Source organism: Aspergillus vadensis (assembly GCF_003184925.1).
Source record: "Aspergillus vadensis CBS 113365 unplaced genomic scaffold BO88scaffold_25, whole genome shotgun sequence".
In the NCBI taxonomy this organism is placed as follows: domain Eukaryota; kingdom Fungi; phylum Ascomycota; class Eurotiomycetes; order Eurotiales; family Aspergillaceae; genus Aspergillus; species Aspergillus vadensis.
Genome location: NW_020292063.1, coordinates 351,346 through 368,294, shown reverse-complemented (window position 1 = coordinate 368,294; position 16,949 = coordinate 351,346). Strand labels below are relative to the sequence as shown.

The following is a 16,949-nucleotide window of genomic DNA, read 5'->3' as shown; positions in this document are numbered from 1 at the left end:
GTTTTACTCGGCTTACAACCATTATATGGAAACCTTGGCGGGCATGCGATTCAGGCGATGTATACGTAGCTCCAAAGTACGATATAATGGTCGATAGTAACGAACTAAACCTCTAATGAACGCAGCGATCCGTAATTTGGATGCGATGACGATATACATGACTTCAACCCATGGTATTTGTCTGTACCAAGATAGAACGAGTTCGATGCATCCAGCTAAAGGCGCACTAGACACCACGGGTGACTTGACCACTCTCCATACCTTTCAGCGAGCTAGTCACATGCTGCGAAGATACACGTTGCATCATAACCACTGTCCATTATATTGAGTCAGTTCATGTATGTGGCCGCAAATGGTGGGGAGGGATTCTTACTAAAATCTTCGATAGAACGTTGCTTAGCGGTTCTTACGGGACTCTTTCCATGCATAATGTTGTCGAAGCTCTTGGAGCCCTGTAGCAGATAATACAGACCACCCATTATGCAGAATACCCCAAAGGAAAAAACGTAGATGCGGAGGATCGTAGGCCACGAGGTTGGTCCACCAGCAAACCAGCCAAATACGCAGAAGCAGGTTGCCACGAGATCCACAGCTGCAATAGCTCCTATTAGTTTCCAGGATGGCCGTTTCGAAGCCCAAAAAGCCCCATCTGATCGGGTTATGAAGATGAGCCAGTTCTCTGTCAGCGAGATTTCGAGGAACAATACCTCATCTCGCTTCCCGTAGTCTTGCATTATGCCACCATTTTCCCCAGCAGTAAGAATTGTAGTGAGAGTGATCCATGTGCCTACGGCGAGTACAATACCGAGAAGGATAGACATCCCCCAAAGTTTCGGAAGGTTCCATTTTACAGGAGTCTTAGAATATGGAGCAGTGTCATAGGCTATCGCCAGCGTTGCGATATCGGCAAAGATGGCGATGAATACCACAAGCTGCAGGTTAAGGCTTTCGTTCCTGGTGGCTATCCAGAATCCTAGAAAGATCTCCAAGTGTAGCGACAGCGCAATCCTATATACCACGTAAGCGTACATGCGGTGGAAGATCTGGCGCGAGGTCTTCAAAGCATCAATGATCGCAGACAAGCCGGGAGCGAGAAACACAATATCAGCCGCTGATCGCGCAGCATCTGAGGAACCTTCCACTGCAATTCCAGTATCAGCTTTCTTGAGTGATGGAGCGTCGTTGACCCCGTCGCCAGTCATGGCAACCAAATATCCGCGCTGTTGTAAGATGTCCACCACGTTGTACTTGTGCTCGGGGAAGACCTCTGCGAATCCATCGGCAGCTTCGACGAAGTCGTAAACTTCAGATCCGGACATTGTTCCTCCACCACCGAGCCCAAGGCGCTCTGCATTGTAGACATTTGTGCCCAATCCTAGCTGTCGTGAAGTTTCGCGAGCAATTCCGACAGCATCTCCCGTCAGCATTTTAATAGAAAGCCCCAGGGTCTGCGCTTCCTTGATAGTCTTTGCAGTATCATGTCGTGGAGGATCTGAACAAGGCATTATACCCAAGATCTCCCACTCGCCATCACCGCACTTTCGAGCCACGCCGAGCGAGCGGAACCCACGAGTTGCAAACTCCGCCACTTTGTTCTTGTATGCCTGTTCAATATCCTCCTGTATCTGATGATCCTGCTGGACTGTCTTCAGAACAAACAAAGGGGATCCCTTGACACAAGTGATTCGTTGACCCTGGGGAGATTGTACTACTGCCGTGACCTTTTTTGAGACCGGGTCAAATGGGGAGAAATCAAGCACCTTGAACTGCGGGAGCATCGTTTTGGCGTCTGGGTACTCGTTTAAGGCCTTGAAGAAAGCTCTGTCGATGGCATCCATACCCTTCTTCTTTCTGGAAGCAGCTAAGCATGCTGTTAGCATAAGGTCCTCAGGATTGACTCCAGCTACCGTGTATGGCTCTGTCAATGATAGTTTATTCTTTGTCAAAGTGCCGGTTTTGTCAGAACAAAGTATCTCGACTCCGGCGAGTGATTCGATGGCAGATAGCTTCTGAACAATCGCTCTTTTCTTTGCCAGATATGCTGCACCAACGGCCATCGTAGTTGTAACGACAGCTGGCAAGCCTACCGGAACTCCTATCATAGTGATGGCCAGGGTGAACTCAAGGATAGTTGTTGTATTGTTTGAACGGTAGAATGACGATACCCAGACAACAATCAAGGTTATGACGACAAGGACAAGGAGGACAATACTGATACCATGGAGGACTTCAGTGAAGTGACCGGTGCCTGTTGACGCAGCATTGACCAGCGCCGCAGCACGTCCCACAGATGTCCAGTTGCCAGTAGCTGTAATGAGAATTCGGGCGTAGCCGCGCTTCACGGTCGATGATGCGTAACATACATCTCCTTTGTGCTTGTCAACTGCCAGCGACTCGCCCGTCACAGAAGATTGATCGACTTGAATAGGTGAATTGGTCATCACTCTGCCATCCGCAGGGATTATAGTGCCCTGTGGGAATGTTTAGAGACTGTAGGCAGTAAGTGACACGGCTGGATTGTTACCTCGTCGACTTTCACTATGTCTCCAGGGACCAGTGCAGCTGCATCGATATCTGCCATCTTGCCATCCCGCAACACAACAGCCCTGAGCGCTAGTGATTTCTTTAGCTCCTTGACAATAGACCCAGCCTGAAAATCCTGGACAAACCCCACAGACGCATTGAGCAAAAGGAGGCCACAGATAACCCCTAGGTCTACCCAGTCTCGGAGATAAGCAGCTAATACGGTTGCAGCCTGAAAGCGTATATATTAGCGAAAAGAAAAATGATAGGAGGATCCTCATTTCTTAGTGTGCGTACCTCCATAACAAACTGCACGGGTCCAACAAAGAACAACACGAATTTCACTGCGAGGTTTTCTTTCTCCTCTTTCATTTCATTGGAGCCAAATCTTTTGCGGCGGAGGATTACCTCGGCTTCATCAAGGCCTGTCAGGGGATCTGTCTGAAGTAGGCTATCCGAGAGAGGGCGAAGTCGACCGGTCTGATGGCTCTCCTGTGTGTTCAGTTCTGCACCGCCATCCACAGATTCCAACTCCACGATGAGAGTGTCGATATCTTCTTCTTCTTCTTCATCACCTTCATCGTTATGGATGTCAGCCGGTGCTTTGGCCTCTCCCGATATCTTCTCTTCATACTCATGCTCGGTGTCCATGTCCTTGGGGTAAGTAAAGGACATCACAGTCGTAAGTGGAATGCTTGAAGGCTATAATCAGAATCGCAGTAACCACATATGAACGATAAGGGTCTTTGAGGATAGACGTAAATGACCTGTTAGCCTATGACTGTGTAAGATATGGCATCCTCCAGAAAAATATGGAGAGAAAATGCCAATACTGGTATCAAACGAATAGATAGTAATAGCCATAGGATGGAAGGGACGTCGTCAGGAGCAATGGAATGCTATAAATGAATCCTCAAAAAGGCAAGTCCAAATTGATCGGTTCTAGTGGAAGGAACCACCAATATGCGACCAGCATTACTGTATCTGGCGACAATCAGTCTAACAAACGCTACTACCAACTGATAGAGCATTCAAGCCCAAAGAAAGTAACAGCAACATCATGCTGATGACAAGTAGTAGGGCTAGTACCCGAGATGCCTGCTCCATCTCAGTCTGTCAAGGTATATACCTAGTAACACGAGCAAGTGATGCTGGAGGTATCAACCCCAATCAAGTTAGCACATTGATAACAAGAAACCCCCCAAGTATAGTGACAGCCTAAGACAGTCATCAGTCATTTGAGTGATATCTTCTCTTTGCCAAAAGCAGAGTGAAGAACAGAAGCTAGAAAGATGAAGGTATACAAAGAGGAGAGACAGGAAACGGACCAATGAGGACCATGAGATTACATAATCACGCACCCGACGTCATGTCAGTTTCATTTGATGGCTCTCTGGTCATGGAGAACTTTACGTTCGCAGAGTCTTACTGATCAACACGGTGCCTGATCCTTAGTTAACCCAGACTGCTCGCTAGCTGTGAAGAGGTTGATCGCGACTGTTGCAGGTGAGGAAGGTGAGAGCCGTGCTGTTTCTAGTGTGTTGCGCATGATGAGCAGGATCACGGTCAAGTGATCTGCACCGACCACCGACTTCGAAACTAGAATGCGTCAACCCTGAGACGCGCCCCTCATCGAACTATAATACGCACCCTTTATTCTTATCTGATCACTTCTTAACCAGAAAAATGAACAGGGAGATTCCAGGGTTCTACTATGGTAAATGACGTGGTTCTATCTTCATCCGGTGCATCGATCATTGACCGCTCAATAGACCCCGAAAAGAAAAAGTACTTCAAGATCCAGGCCAATCACAAGGCCACTCCAGGATCGCAATACACCCAAGATACTGTCAAGCGGAAGCGCGTAGACCAGGAGGTAGAGTTCCACGCTTTCAGGATCTCCTATAACCCTACTCACCTTTTCAATAGAAGCGCCAAAGGAAAATCCATCTGACGAAAAGAGCCACGAAAGAGAAAATCAAAAGGGCCGCTTTTCTGTCAAACCCTCTATTGGGAGTGCAGAGGGAGATTGGTTCTGAACTTGTATCTTCCAGCATCCGACAAGAGCAGAGAAGCGTGATTTACGCAAGCCAGCTTCGTCGAAACCAACTTCACCAATTCGAGCCGTGGCCTGATGAGTATACCATCACGCATGTGCTGCGCAACAAGCGCTCAGGCATCCTGATAGCCAGTAAGCTGTTTCCTACGTATAGTTCATTCCACCGATACAATCTAACAACTCAAAAGGTGGCCATCGTGGTGGTGAATCGTCTGTTTCGTAAGCTCAACCTTCCGTCCTGCGCGGTCGTGTATCCGGCAAGCTAACCGCCAACCAAGGGTATGCTTCCCGGATTGCGACCAAGATAAATGGACATATAATCGCACGATGGAGCGCGTCCTTTTCAAAGAGCCATACAGGGTATATTTACCAGCATCTGTCCCTATCATAAACAAACACTAACTCGCTCCCTGCAGCTTTCCTCCGTCTCACTAAGCCACACCGGCTACCTACTGTACGAATCAAGGACACCATCCCCCATCCTGTGATTGCTAGATAGCTGACAGGACCAGGGCGACGATGGATAGCGGTCCGAATGGCGATTCATTCCTGGCGCCGCGAATGCTGCCCGATCCCGACGAAGGTGGAGATTACCGGTGGCCCACGTCGTGTACGTACCTAGATAGCAAGCCCGTTCTCTCAGTCGTTGCACCACAACGATCAAGCTTGCTAACTTCCGACCTATTACGATCCAGTTTACCATCCAATTCGTCTCCGCACATCATCATCCCTATGGTGTTCGTCCGCCTGTCCAACCGGCGAGATGCCGCTTTTCGCCGTCGGAACCTCAGACGGCCTATACACACTAGAGGGATTCGGCAGCTACTGGGCATTATCGAAGAAGTCCTTCCCAAACGACATACTAACAGGAAAGCCGATCCTACATCGCCGAGTGGACTCTTCCCATGCCATCGTCACGAGTGTCGAATGGCTCTCGTCCGATGTAATAGCCGCTGGCCTCAAAGACTCGGCTATATTTCTCCACGACCTGCGCAGCGGAGGCAGTGCAACCCGACTCCAACACCCCCACGCAGTCACCAAGATGCGAAGAGTAGATCCTTACCGGATCGTCGTGGCAGGTATAAACTCGGTACGTCTTATGCTCTTCCCACCCACACCAACATATAGTTCGACGTCTGACAAAGACATTCAAATTACAACAGCTCCAAATGTACGATATCAGATACCCGGCCAACGGCCTTCAACGCAATCCACAACCTAACAAGAAACACCACACATCGACTAAGCCGTATCTTACATTTGCGGACTATTCGCCTGAAGGAATACCGGATTTCGACATCAGCTTGGAACTTGGGCTCCTCGCTAGTGGTATGTAACCCATTCACCTCTACCTTCGCCCTCTCTCTTCAACTATTCTACTTATCCCGGGTGGACGATGACAATGATATACTGACAATCCACTCTAGCATCCGACGAGCGCAAGATCCAGCTCTTCTCTCTCCGCACCGGCTCACAAGTCTCGTCACCATTATCAGGTTATCAATACGCGAACCCCATTTCCTCAGTCTGTTTCGAACCCGGAGACGGATCCCTACATGGACCTCAAACGCCTAGCTTATTAGTCTGTGCGCAAGCTACGGTGGATGAATGGATATGGTCGAACACGCCAAAGACGAAATGATTCATATGACAAGAAAAAAGAATGCTCTATTCAATGCAACGCTCATTGGGAATATAACTAGAAATACATGAGTCAAGAATGGATGAATGAGCATGAACACAAAACCCAGATTGATACCAGATTGCATGCGTCACAATTATATCCCATCCATCGCGGAGGCAGGGGGGATGTTAATCCAACCCTCCCGCTAACCATTCGCCAACCTCGACGCCTACTGTCTTGGCCAACTCTCCGATCCAATCGCCCGAGACATTGACGCACCATTTCTCGCCAGCATCTGAGGTCGTGTTACCGCTACTCAACCCTCCTGACCCGAGCCCCATGCGACCGCCGCTCTCGCGACCTGCCGCTGGCACCACGAGCCGTAACCGACGTAATGTAGCAAGCTCCGCATATATCGCATCGGAAACGGCCGCCAGTCGGATAGGGTTTGCAGGGGGATTGGGGTCAATGGCGTGGTAGACAGCGATCAGTCGCTCCAGCGGGAAAGGACGGGCTGTTAGGATTGTGGACGGACCGGTGATACCGGCGTTGCCGCCCACAGCTGAAGTAGTGGCAGAGGAAGTAGCAAAGGCAGACTCCAAAGTCGATTTCGTGATGCGAGTCTTTTCTCTTTTACCTTTCTTGCTAGGGGTCGACAGGCCTCGGCTCGCCTCCCGACTATCCTCCGCCTGCGCACGGGAAAGCACCTTCAACCGTCGTCTGTGATGCGCGCGTTTATTCCGTGCCGATAAGGAAGAGGAAGAGAATTTCGAGAAGAAGATGGTATCAAGTCGTTGGGGTGTATGCGAGGCAAGGTATGCGGAGGTCAAGATCAAGGTCGGGAAGGAAGGTAGGGAAGGAAGGGGTGAAGGGGCCGAGACGACGGACATTGACGGCTTCGACAGGGAGCCATTTGCGGGAGCGGATTCTTCGGTGACAATGTGATGTACAAGAGCGCCTTCGCCTTGATGGCGGAATAAAGCACGGTTTTTGACCAGAAGTCGCGAGAAGTCCCATTCGTTGCTTCCTCCGGGCGGGATATCGCCATTGGTAATGGGAGCAACGAACTGAGGCCAGATCTTCTCACATATCGATCTGAACGTAGGAATCGAACTCGCCGTAGGCCCAACCAGAGAATCATAGATAGCGGACACAAAATGCGGGTATAGTCTCGAAGCAGCCCCGTCGTCCAGACCACTCACGACCGGCGGGCCAGCATTCAAGATAATAGTAATCGCCTCTTTGCGCGTATACGGCGGAAAGCTAATATGCGGAACGCCCGCAGCCTGAAGAAACAGCGGCCGCGGACTAGAGCTGAGGATAAGGACGACAGACAGGGACGGAATCTGCGGAGTAAACAATCACATCGTTAGCAAAGACTTTCACCAACAAAGCGACCTAAAAGAAAAAAAAGAAACATACCACTTCCCCCAGCCTCGCCAGCGCAGACAACAGCGTATGCGGAGCTTCACGCTGCTTATCTATCCCATCCAGAACCAGCACGAACTTGCCCTTGTCATTGCTGCTGCTGCTGTTGCTGTCCGACAACGAAGCAAGACATTCGCCCAGCAGCACAGCCAGAGAGCTAACATGCTCGCATCTTCCCTTGCCATATTTCTCCCATTCGTCGCGTTTCCCTAGCGCTTCAAGAGTTGCCCAGAGGATCTTCGTTAACAAGTGACGGCCAGTGATGCACTCGGGACTCCGGACAATAGCATGTGGTACTTCGAGGGCGGCGAGGACATTGCGGACGATGGTCGTCTTGCATGTGGCGGATATTCCGTGCACGACTAATGTGGATGGGCTGGAGATTCTAGGCTATAGGGTCGCGTTCTATATGTTAGCTGTTTGTTTTGGGGTTGTTCAAAAGGAATTCGGAGGATCTGGGGGAGAAAACATACGCCGAGAAGAATGGCGAGCTGCTTGGTCTGGAGCTCTCGACAAGGCCATTGTTTGCTGAGCGACCGGCTGATTTCTGATGGAAGCATAGATATGAGTTGTAGGGCCCTTGAAGGCCTATTTATTTCCTGGTCAAGGTTCAAGAGAATCGGAGAGGCGTAGAAAAGGAAAATGGTAAACGCGATTTCTCAACTCGAGGTTTCGGCTTTCGCAGCGATCAATGAAGAGAAACGCGGGTAACGGTCATACAAAGTCACGTGTTCCATACATGCTCTTTACCAGGACTCTTCCTAACACAGCTGGTACTGCAGATTCGAAGGAGATTTCGATCGAGTAATACTTTTAGAAATACGATAAGAGCAATGAATCACTAAATAACATCTTGATTGCCTAAAATATGGGTACATCTAATCTACCGGTACTGCTGATGGAACAGGCGGGAAAGGATGTAAAGCATCAGACACCGCAAAGCTGGTTATCCCAACATGCAACAAAGGAGTGCAAGATTTGCGCAAGTTGGATCCAAATTTGATAACACAAGGGTAGTCATGGGCATCATTCGCAGTCTGTTCCAACTTTACCATCCATTGCTTCATCCAGAAAATCAAGAACAGCCGCGCCAAGCGAGCCATGCAGACAGGCAAAGCCTTCTCCCGATGCAAGTGTCGAGATAGCAGGATTTGGTAGATAGAAACAAAGAGACACAAAAGAAGAGGGGGCTAGAAGCACAATTGGGAAGCGAGGACAAATATGAAACAGCAGTCTCTGCTCCTTATCAGACCAGTAGCTTGGTCGACGGAGATGAACTGGTGGGCAAAAAGAAAAGAAGGAAAAAAGAAAACATGTAGGATAAGAAGTAAAAGACATTCAAAAGGTATGGTCGTCAAATGGGTGCTAAACGAAGCTCCAAGGCATCGAAAGAATACAGGACATCAAATGAAGTGCAGTAAATGGCTTTATCATCGTTTACATCTTCTCATCAGATATGATCCGGATATGCAGAAAGATTGCATAGAAATAAGATCTTGTCTTCGTATCGGGAATTCTGGTCTTTTCAGTTTGCTGACAATATGTCATCGGGGCCGTGAGTCATGAAGATCGTAGCGTCGTCGCACTATGAGTACAATTCAATGAAGAAGGACGGGTGAACCAAAGCGCTGCGTAATGAATCAGAAGTACGCATACAACTGACTTTGAGCACCAAGATTGCCGTTGGCTTGCGGGACAGCTGAAGCAAAAATAGCCTCGCTAGGTCCGCCAGACGGAGCGTTTGAACCTGTCGTGGAGCCAGCGGTGGGAACAAAGTTCTGATTTCCAAACTGGGAACCGACTGGGAAAGGGCTGTGTTGATACATAAATGACTTCTGTGGTCCTTGAAGGGGACCCGGAAGCTGGGCGGAGTTCATTTCGTTAGGCGTCACTTGCCCGCTGGTTGCGGCACTTCCCCTTCCTGAGCCTTCGGATGCCATCATCTTACCAGCAATACGACGGCCATAAGGGGTTTGACGGATAGAAGGCAATATAGGACGGATGCAATCAACAATCCGCGCTCGAGTCTCAGCATCGGCAAAGTCCATGGCTGTTTGCACCACATAGTTCGCAAATGAGTCGCGGAGCATCTTCTCAAGTTCGGCTCCTGCCAGCATCTCATCGATCATCTGACGCCGAATTTGGAAGTCCGCAGTACGAAGGCACTTCTCGATGACATTGGAGCTGAACTTCTGCTTGGACAGGGCGGGGATGTTGCCTCGGAAATTCTGGCACAAGGGCTCGGTGAAATGAGGCTCAGCAAGGTCCAAAATATATTGCACAACGTAGTTTCCGAAAGGATCTTGAACAAGGGCAAATGCGTTTGCAGTGATTTGAGCAATGAGGCGCGCTTTTTGATCACCAGACGCATGGTCAATGCATCGTTGCAGAACGCAACATCCATGGCGATGAGTGCCGACAACCACGCAGTTGGCACCAACGGCATCGTAGATGAATTGAGCGTCCTCAGCAGAGAGACGGTTGAGACACTTTTGGATCACATGGTTCCCGTTGAGATCCTGAACCAGTTCGACAACATGGTCCTCTAGCGAATGGATGACCGTTTGGGTTTGTTCGGCGGTAGAGATAAACTCGATCATCTTTTGGAGCGCCCTGGTACCGTGCTGATTAAGAGCAATCTTAACGAGCTGATGAGCAGCGTTGTTGATCAAATCAGTACGCTGTTCATCATTGGAATATTCAAGCAATTTCTGGCACAGGTAATTGCCAAACGGATCTATTTACGGTTAGTGAAAGCTCTTGCGACATGGGGTTGCGAATGCCAAACAAACCTGTCATGAGTTCAACCACATGAAGGCGTGTTTCCTCAAAGATCATTTGTACATGCTCCGGATTACGCTCTTCCAATTTTCTCTGCAGGTATCTGCAACCGTGTTGGTCCTTGCAAAGGCCATACAACTCGCCTTTATAATGCTCAAGCGGGAAGTTGGTGAAGCGAGAGAGCTGAGCGCTATCGTTATCGCCGCTGCGTCGGGAGGTAACGCTTTTGGCCGAACCTTCAGGCATGCGATAAGTGCCATAGGGAGCATACCCAGCAAAGGGAGCTGCGGCATTGTAGTTCTGCATCTGACCGCTGACCTGCACTGGAGCGCCCATGTAGGCTTGAATACCATACCCATAGAACGGCGCCTGGAATGAGGTCAAAGTAGTTGGTGCGACAGTGCTGCTGCTATTGGCAGGTCCGGTGGTGATTGGTGGACCGAAAGGTGTGGCACTAGCTTGCAGAGTAGTCTGCTGGGCACGGGTCCCCTGCAATCTCGCTTCATCGCGTTCAGGCGATTCCCTTTGTTGGCGGGAGTTCACATGGTTCACAGCAGGAATCCGACCAAGGTTGGCATTGTGTTGAATCTGTTCGGCATGCGTCTTAGGAGGAGTGACGGCGGGATTGAAAGGCTCGCCTTTGACTGTGGGCAGATCGTTGGTCGAGTATGAAGACTGCAAGGATGCAGGTCTGCTGGAAGCAGTAGCTGTCAGGTTTTCAGAATTGTCCTCGGTGCTGTAGAGCAGGTTCGCCTCCAGCGAATGTCTGGCAGCATGACGAGCAGAGTTCGAAGAATGAACATGATTCTCGTCGTTTTGGTTACCAAGCTGACGGAACATGTTCAGAGCGTTTTGTGGCATGCTCTGGTGAGTAGTGCGGTGCCGACTGTGAGTGTTCCAAGTCTCGGGGTTGGGAGTACGTGAATTGGCGAGGTCCAGGGCATCCGAATTCGCCGACAGCTTGGCCTTATCATTAGCACAATGTAACTTTCGCCCGTCTTGTCTGAACTTACCAGGCCTGAGTCGTCTCTGCGAGACAGGGTCGGGAACTTGTCGTCAGTGTCAGTCAATTTAAGGATACTCTTGAAGTCGGGTGTTGGAATCCTGTCCTCGTCCTTCAAAGTTGCCCGGTCGTCTTCGTTATGAAACAGATATTTGGAAGCATTGAATGACTCCAAACCAGACGAACTATTGAAGCCCGATAGGGTCGGACGGATCTGTGATCCTAAGCCTGAAGAAGGCATGGAGTAGCGATGAATACTGAAGATGCTATTAGTGAGGGTTGGCTGAACAGATGATGAGGTTGATAGTAGCAAAGGTTGGGGGTTGAGCTCAGTTCAAGTAGTGTTGAATTTGGAAGAAGTGAGGGTAGTGTGAGATGTGAAGAGAATGGGAGATGAGGATTCTTGGAAGAAGAGAGAGGCTGCGGCCCTATTTATGCACTTTCAACAGGAGCGAGTGTTGCAGCACGCCGGGCCAGGACAAAGAGGCTGATGAATAGGAGACCAAAGGAGGGCGCAGGGAGAACAATAAGAATTACTTACGATGGGCCTGGACGGAAAGGTGAAGTAGGTTCTTGAGTGAAGTCCTCCTTCTCTGAGTTCCTCCGAGAACCAGGAACAGAGTGAACGGAGAAACGATTGGTTGGTGTTTGAGCAGAGTTGTGATTCACCTGGCTCGGCGGAGTAGTGACCTGAGCAGGTGCAAAGACATTGAAGAAACCGGGAGAGGAAGTAACACTTGAAGTTGAGAACCGAGTAGGGCGGGTGAAAGCAGGATAGCTGTTCTCACGGTACTCTGGGGGTGTTGTAGGTTCGCTGACAGGACCAGACATGCCAACTTTGGCTAGGTTTTCAGCAATGCGCTCCAAATCTTGCTTTTCTTTCTCATGTTGCATGTCTAAAAGCTTCATGTCTTCCTCAAATCTCCTCCTTTGTTCCCGCATGTACTCAATGTGCTGGCGCTTCTTTTCAAACTGTGATGGTGTTAGAGGCGATTTCAATAGACTCAAGTCATCAATAAGCATGTGAACGCATGTCTGAGCACTCCACAAACGGAAGTGGGTCATGGTGAAGCCATTCTTCCAGTGGATCCTCAAAGATAATCGAAGCAACAAAGATAAGAGTGGAGCACCAAAGCAAACCGTATCCAGGGAGCACAAGACAAACGAAGATTTCAGTGCTAACAGAGCAAAGACCTCATGTATAGCTGGGTATGTGCATCGGGGACTTGAGTGACGTGGTTAAGCTTACCGATGAAAGCAGATCCAGATGATCTGGAGCCGGGAGCTGAGAGCTGCTCCCGAGATGGTTCAGATGACTCCAGGAAGCAAGCTTGCTGGAATCGGTTGTAAAGCGGCGCTGAAGATTCCCACGGACATCGCCCGAGGGTCGCGAGAAAGCTGAAACGAAATTGGAGTGGCCCGGGGAGAGCGAGTTATAGCCGGGGAAAGCGGACTCCGAAGGAGGCGACCTTGGGGAAGGGAATCGCAGCTCATCGAGGCGTTCACTAAGTCCGTTCTTGAATGCCATGGTGGGCAAATTGTTCGGGACGGAGAGCACACTGGACTGATATCATCAGCAAGCCATAACGAGTCAGCAGTCAGCTTATATCAGGATGGGGGGTGGACGGTGCGAGGCTTAAAAGGGCAGCGATAAGACGATCGTCATCCTTTGGGGCGATTGCAAGCAAAGCAAAGGGCCGAGGATAGAGTACAGGAACCAAGGAGTTGGGAAGGATGAGTTGGTTGGCGGTGTGCTGCTCCAGATAACGGGCAATGTACGGAGTAAGGGGACCCAAGAGGGGCTGAGGGGTGATTTGGCGGAGAAGATCTCGGAAAAGAACAGCGACTTACACGCAATGAACGCCTCGTGAGTTTAATTTCTCAGGAACAGAGAAAAAAAGACTTTTTGCTGCCCACGATTTTTGTGTGCACGCAAGTAAAGACCGGTTGATGGGGGGGAGTTGAGAGCCGTCCTCCCGCCTAGCAATGCGTTCCTGACGGTGCGGAGATCAATGATGGTGGTGGAATCACAGGGCGCGGTGGTCGTCGGTATTGCTTGACCCTACGCTTTCTCGGGGGTTCGAGAGCAGCGTGGACCAGCAAGGAGAATAACGAGCGAACGAACACTAAGGAGATGGGGGAGAGGGAAATAACAATGGAGAAGGAAAGATAAATTGTTGTACAGGGAGCTCTGGAGTCCAAGAGGGAGAGGGAGGAAGAAGGGGGAGGGGAGGGGGGAAAGGCGACAAGAAGAGTGGGAAGCGAGAGGGGAAGAAAGACGAGGCGTGGGCGGCTGGGAAAAGCAAGCGGGGAGCCTGTAAGTTGTTTAGTTGCTAAACTCGACTCGTTTGGGAAGCGGAGCGTGAAAGCTGCTTGGGAGGATGGGCGCGATACTACTACTACTACTAGTCTATCTGCCCCCTACCCGACAACTTTCCTGGGACTGAGCTCCCCGGTCGTCTCTAAACTACCCTGTTAATCCATTTATTAAGTGCATGGGCGAGAACGTAGTCCCCCCTGGGACTAGCCGTGGACATGGCAAAATCAATTCCAGTATTTACAGTCTCTCTTGACTCTTTGTTCCGCTCTTTAAATTGCATCATCCCTCTTCCTCTTTCGGTTTCCGACCGTAATTTTCTAGTATTACTACAACGTTTTGCTCTAATCCCCTTTCTCAAGCTCCGAAAACTCGAAGATCTCCGGAGGAAAGATAAAAAAAAAGTAAACTGCCTTTGTACGTACCAAGACCGAGCGCGGCGAATTCTACCAGGCGAGCGTGATGAAATACGAAGCTGGTAAAATTGAAAAAGAAAAAAAGAAAAGAAAAGAAAAAACAAAGAGCCCATTCATCACCCGTTACGATTGTTATTAATCAAATCCCACCCCTCCCGAAGCTGGTGAGCTGTCTTCCTCTGATGACAACCAACTCTCTGGTCGATCATTTGCTTTTCGGACGGATCAAGAATGAATCGTGACCTCCGGCCCCGTGATTGGAGCTTAGATCTCTGACTTATAATGCTACTGCACGACTTGTTGCGTTGGGACCAGTAGTAGCCCCTGGGTAGGTACAGTTATTCCACCCGGGAATTGGGTTTGCAGCATCTCAAAGAACATGGATGGATTCTTTGTCCGGTTTCCTTTCTTGCACTCTGGCTTCCCTCTACATGACACTGGTATCTTGTTTATTGAGGTCCTCGAGCATGGCAGGAGTTCTCACGATCGCAGATCAGCGTCAACATAACTGATGATTTAATGATGTCCTCCCTGCTGGACAGCGGCGCAAGGAGCATCCCCTGTTGGGTGTGCTGGTCGAGAGCGTGGCCTCTGCAAGTGTTTCTGCATCGGGTGGGGACACCGAGTTGATTAGGGAAGAAGGATGTGACGGCGGATCACGCCCTAGCCACCGCACGTACCTGGGCCAGAGCATACCCTAAAGACGAAGTTGGGCTCACAGATCATCTACCTACTTTGTCTGCTTCATCTACTCCGGACTCAAGGGCGAGTAAGATTTCCGGGGCTAATAGCGGCTGCGGTGCAAGTCATAGTTTCAACACTATTATTATATTATTATTTCATTTCCTTACATCTTGTTTTCGTCTTTTTTCAGTAGTTAAAACTTTGCCCTCAAATGGAAGGTTCCTTCCTTCGGCGATTAGATAAATATCTTGTGTTTTAGGTCTTACTGGCGCATGGATCTGCGACATTATTAACGATCGAAGGCTAACCGAATGGACTTTGTATGTATATTACTATGATTACGGGGTTGCTCACCTTCTTCGAGGGTAGTACCAGAAAGTCAATATTTACGGATTGCCACGCGCGTCCCAAAACGTACGTGACGGACATTGTTTGGTAGGTTGGGGAGGCCGGTTACCTCCTTTACCATCCTTGGCCCGATCCCTGAGGAATCGCTGCGAATTTTCTACTGGTGCCACTCGCGGTGGGCTATTTGGTGTGTACCAAGGTTCATCGCCGGATAACCTAACAATGAATCCCAAGCACTGAGAGTGCGGTCAGCCAAATTTCCATGGGTCAGTCAAATCAACGTAATCTCCGCCCAGGTGATCTCGACCGATTCAACGTTAGGTGTGTGTCAGTGTAATAAAACCTGGCGGCAAATCGCCGTCGATTTGATTTGAATACCCATAGACAATAGTAATTAGGGTAACGTGACTGTCTCATCGCACGGACGATGGCCAATCGATCCCGATGCGTGAATCCCTCCATGTCAAGTCGAACGGCCCTGGGATGACTGACAGCTGCTGATTGGTGCGGCAGGGGAGAAGCGGTGAACAATCATCCAGGGAACACCAGGCGATGCTGATCCATCCGTCTTCGATGGGAGGCTGTCTCCTTGAACAGCCCTTTCTGGTCGGCTGCCGTGATTTTCTACAAGACTCTCCATTTCGGGGCCTGAACCCAACTGGAAATGTCCTCACGCTGGGCAGAACCCAGCCTTAGGGCCATTTGTGGGGTATTCTAAATGCTTCGCGAACCGTAGTACAGAGCATAAGACAGGTCCATGATGGGGCCGTTACGGCATAGGAACATGGTAAAGCCCCCGGCGGTGGGGTCAAAAGGTTAGTACTCGAAAATTTGCGAAGTTGAATACTCAGCATGACTTTGCTCTGCCGAGATTCGTTCGAATGGGATAGGATGATAACAGTCCTTGCTGGTGATGACGATCCTAAATTGTTTAGGTATCGACCTAACTAGTCGCTTGTTGGGTACATCGCATGAGTCATCTTTCAGACAACTTCGGAAGCTAAACACGACGGACCTATCTGAGGTCGGCAGATGAGAGATGAGCCCATTAGTAGTACCCACAAGATCCAGGGACGAAGTCCGATTTTATGCTAGCCACTGTTGAACCACTTACCAACCACTGTGAAGTGTGAACACCCTGAATGTACCCCTCCTTCTGAATTAATGGTAGTTCCAGTGTCGATGAATCCGTCTGCTGGAGAGCATGAGAAAGTAAGACACACCTGGATGGAGCTCTGAATGATGATAGCGTTTAGTACTTCTCTAGCCTTGAACTGACGAACTAAGTCTCCGCGCTACTGAGTAGTTGGTCTGACGGTCATGTTAAGCGTGATGTGTTTCAGATTGGTTCGCCACCGCCAGCGCAGGGATGTTCGCGTACGGTATCTGGCAAAGGTTGACAGACTAAGTGGGAAGATTTAGAAGGCAGGAAATTTGTATACAAATCGGATTTAGCATACCTTTTCCTTGCCAGTAATTCCAGACTGCAGCTAACCTTGTGATCAAGAGATAACAACTGCTAGTCTGCATGTCACGATCCTCAAGGAAATACTAGATAATCAATCATCCATTTCCGTTTACCGATTGTGAGATAACGGTAATTTTACCCCCCACCAAAGGTGAATCGCCTCATTATTCCATCCAATACACTGCACAAAGTACTGTACCTACAGGATGATACCTGCTAATGGCCCCCATGTCCGATGGCTGCAGGAATAGGTCCGAGGGTCATGAAACAGCGAGCCGGCGCTTCTTGCTAAGAGCCA

General features: G+C 49.6%; 3 protein-coding genes across 3 annotated transcripts; 1 reads left to right on the top strand and 2 right to left on the bottom strand.

The window, feature by feature from the left end:
• Window positions 1-226: 226 nt before the first annotated feature.
• On the bottom strand, window positions 227-3,174 carry BO88DRAFT_348751 (plasma-membrane proton-efflux P-type ATPase; the record flags this gene model as incomplete). The annotated part of the gene is made up of 4 exons (XM_025703426.1): window positions 227-312; window positions 374-2,471; window positions 2,525-2,755; window positions 2,821-3,174. 4 exons carry the CDS (start codon window positions 3,172-3,174, stop codon window positions 227-229), a joined length of 2,769 nt encoding a protein of 922 aa, XP_025559253.1.
• A 659-nt stretch (window positions 3,175-3,833) lies between these two features.
• BO88DRAFT_140455 (uncharacterized protein) lies at window positions 3,834-6,309 on the top strand. Its single transcript, XM_025701448.1, has 10 exons — window positions 3,834-4,240; window positions 4,296-4,399; window positions 4,453-4,714; window positions 4,771-4,801; window positions 4,861-4,942; window positions 4,999-5,036; window positions 5,095-5,192; window positions 5,278-5,672; window positions 5,746-5,911; window positions 6,010-6,309. Exons 1-10 carry the CDS (start codon window positions 4,210-4,212, stop codon window positions 6,222-6,224), a joined length of 1,422 nt encoding a protein of 473 aa, XP_025559252.1. The 5' UTR covers window positions 3,834-4,209; the 3' UTR covers window positions 6,225-6,309.
• Window positions 6,310-6,394: 85 nt separating this feature from the next.
• Window positions 6,395-12,946, bottom strand: BO88DRAFT_348474 (putative RNA-binding protein; the record flags this gene model as incomplete). Its single annotated transcript, XM_025703418.1, has 7 exons — window positions 6,395-7,552; window positions 7,629-8,010; window positions 9,285-10,371; window positions 10,427-11,375; window positions 11,429-11,675; window positions 11,960-12,390; window positions 12,668-12,946. 7 exons carry the CDS (start codon window positions 12,944-12,946, stop codon window positions 6,395-6,397), a joined length of 4,533 nt encoding a protein of 1,510 aa, XP_025559251.1.
• Window positions 12,947-16,949: the final 4,003 nt, after the last annotated feature.

Coding starts and splice junctions, on each gene's coding strand:
- BO88DRAFT_140455 (XM_025701448.1), top strand. CDS start 4,210: ATGAACAGGGAGATTCCAGGGTTCTACTATG. Junction 5,673..5,745: donor TCGTGGCAGGTATAAACTCG/GTACGTCTTATG, acceptor AAATTACAACAG/CTCCAAATGTACGATATCAG. Junction 5,912..6,009: donor ACTTGGGCTCCTCGCTAGTG/GTATGTAACCCA, acceptor AATCCACTCTAG/CATCCGACGAGCGCAAGATC.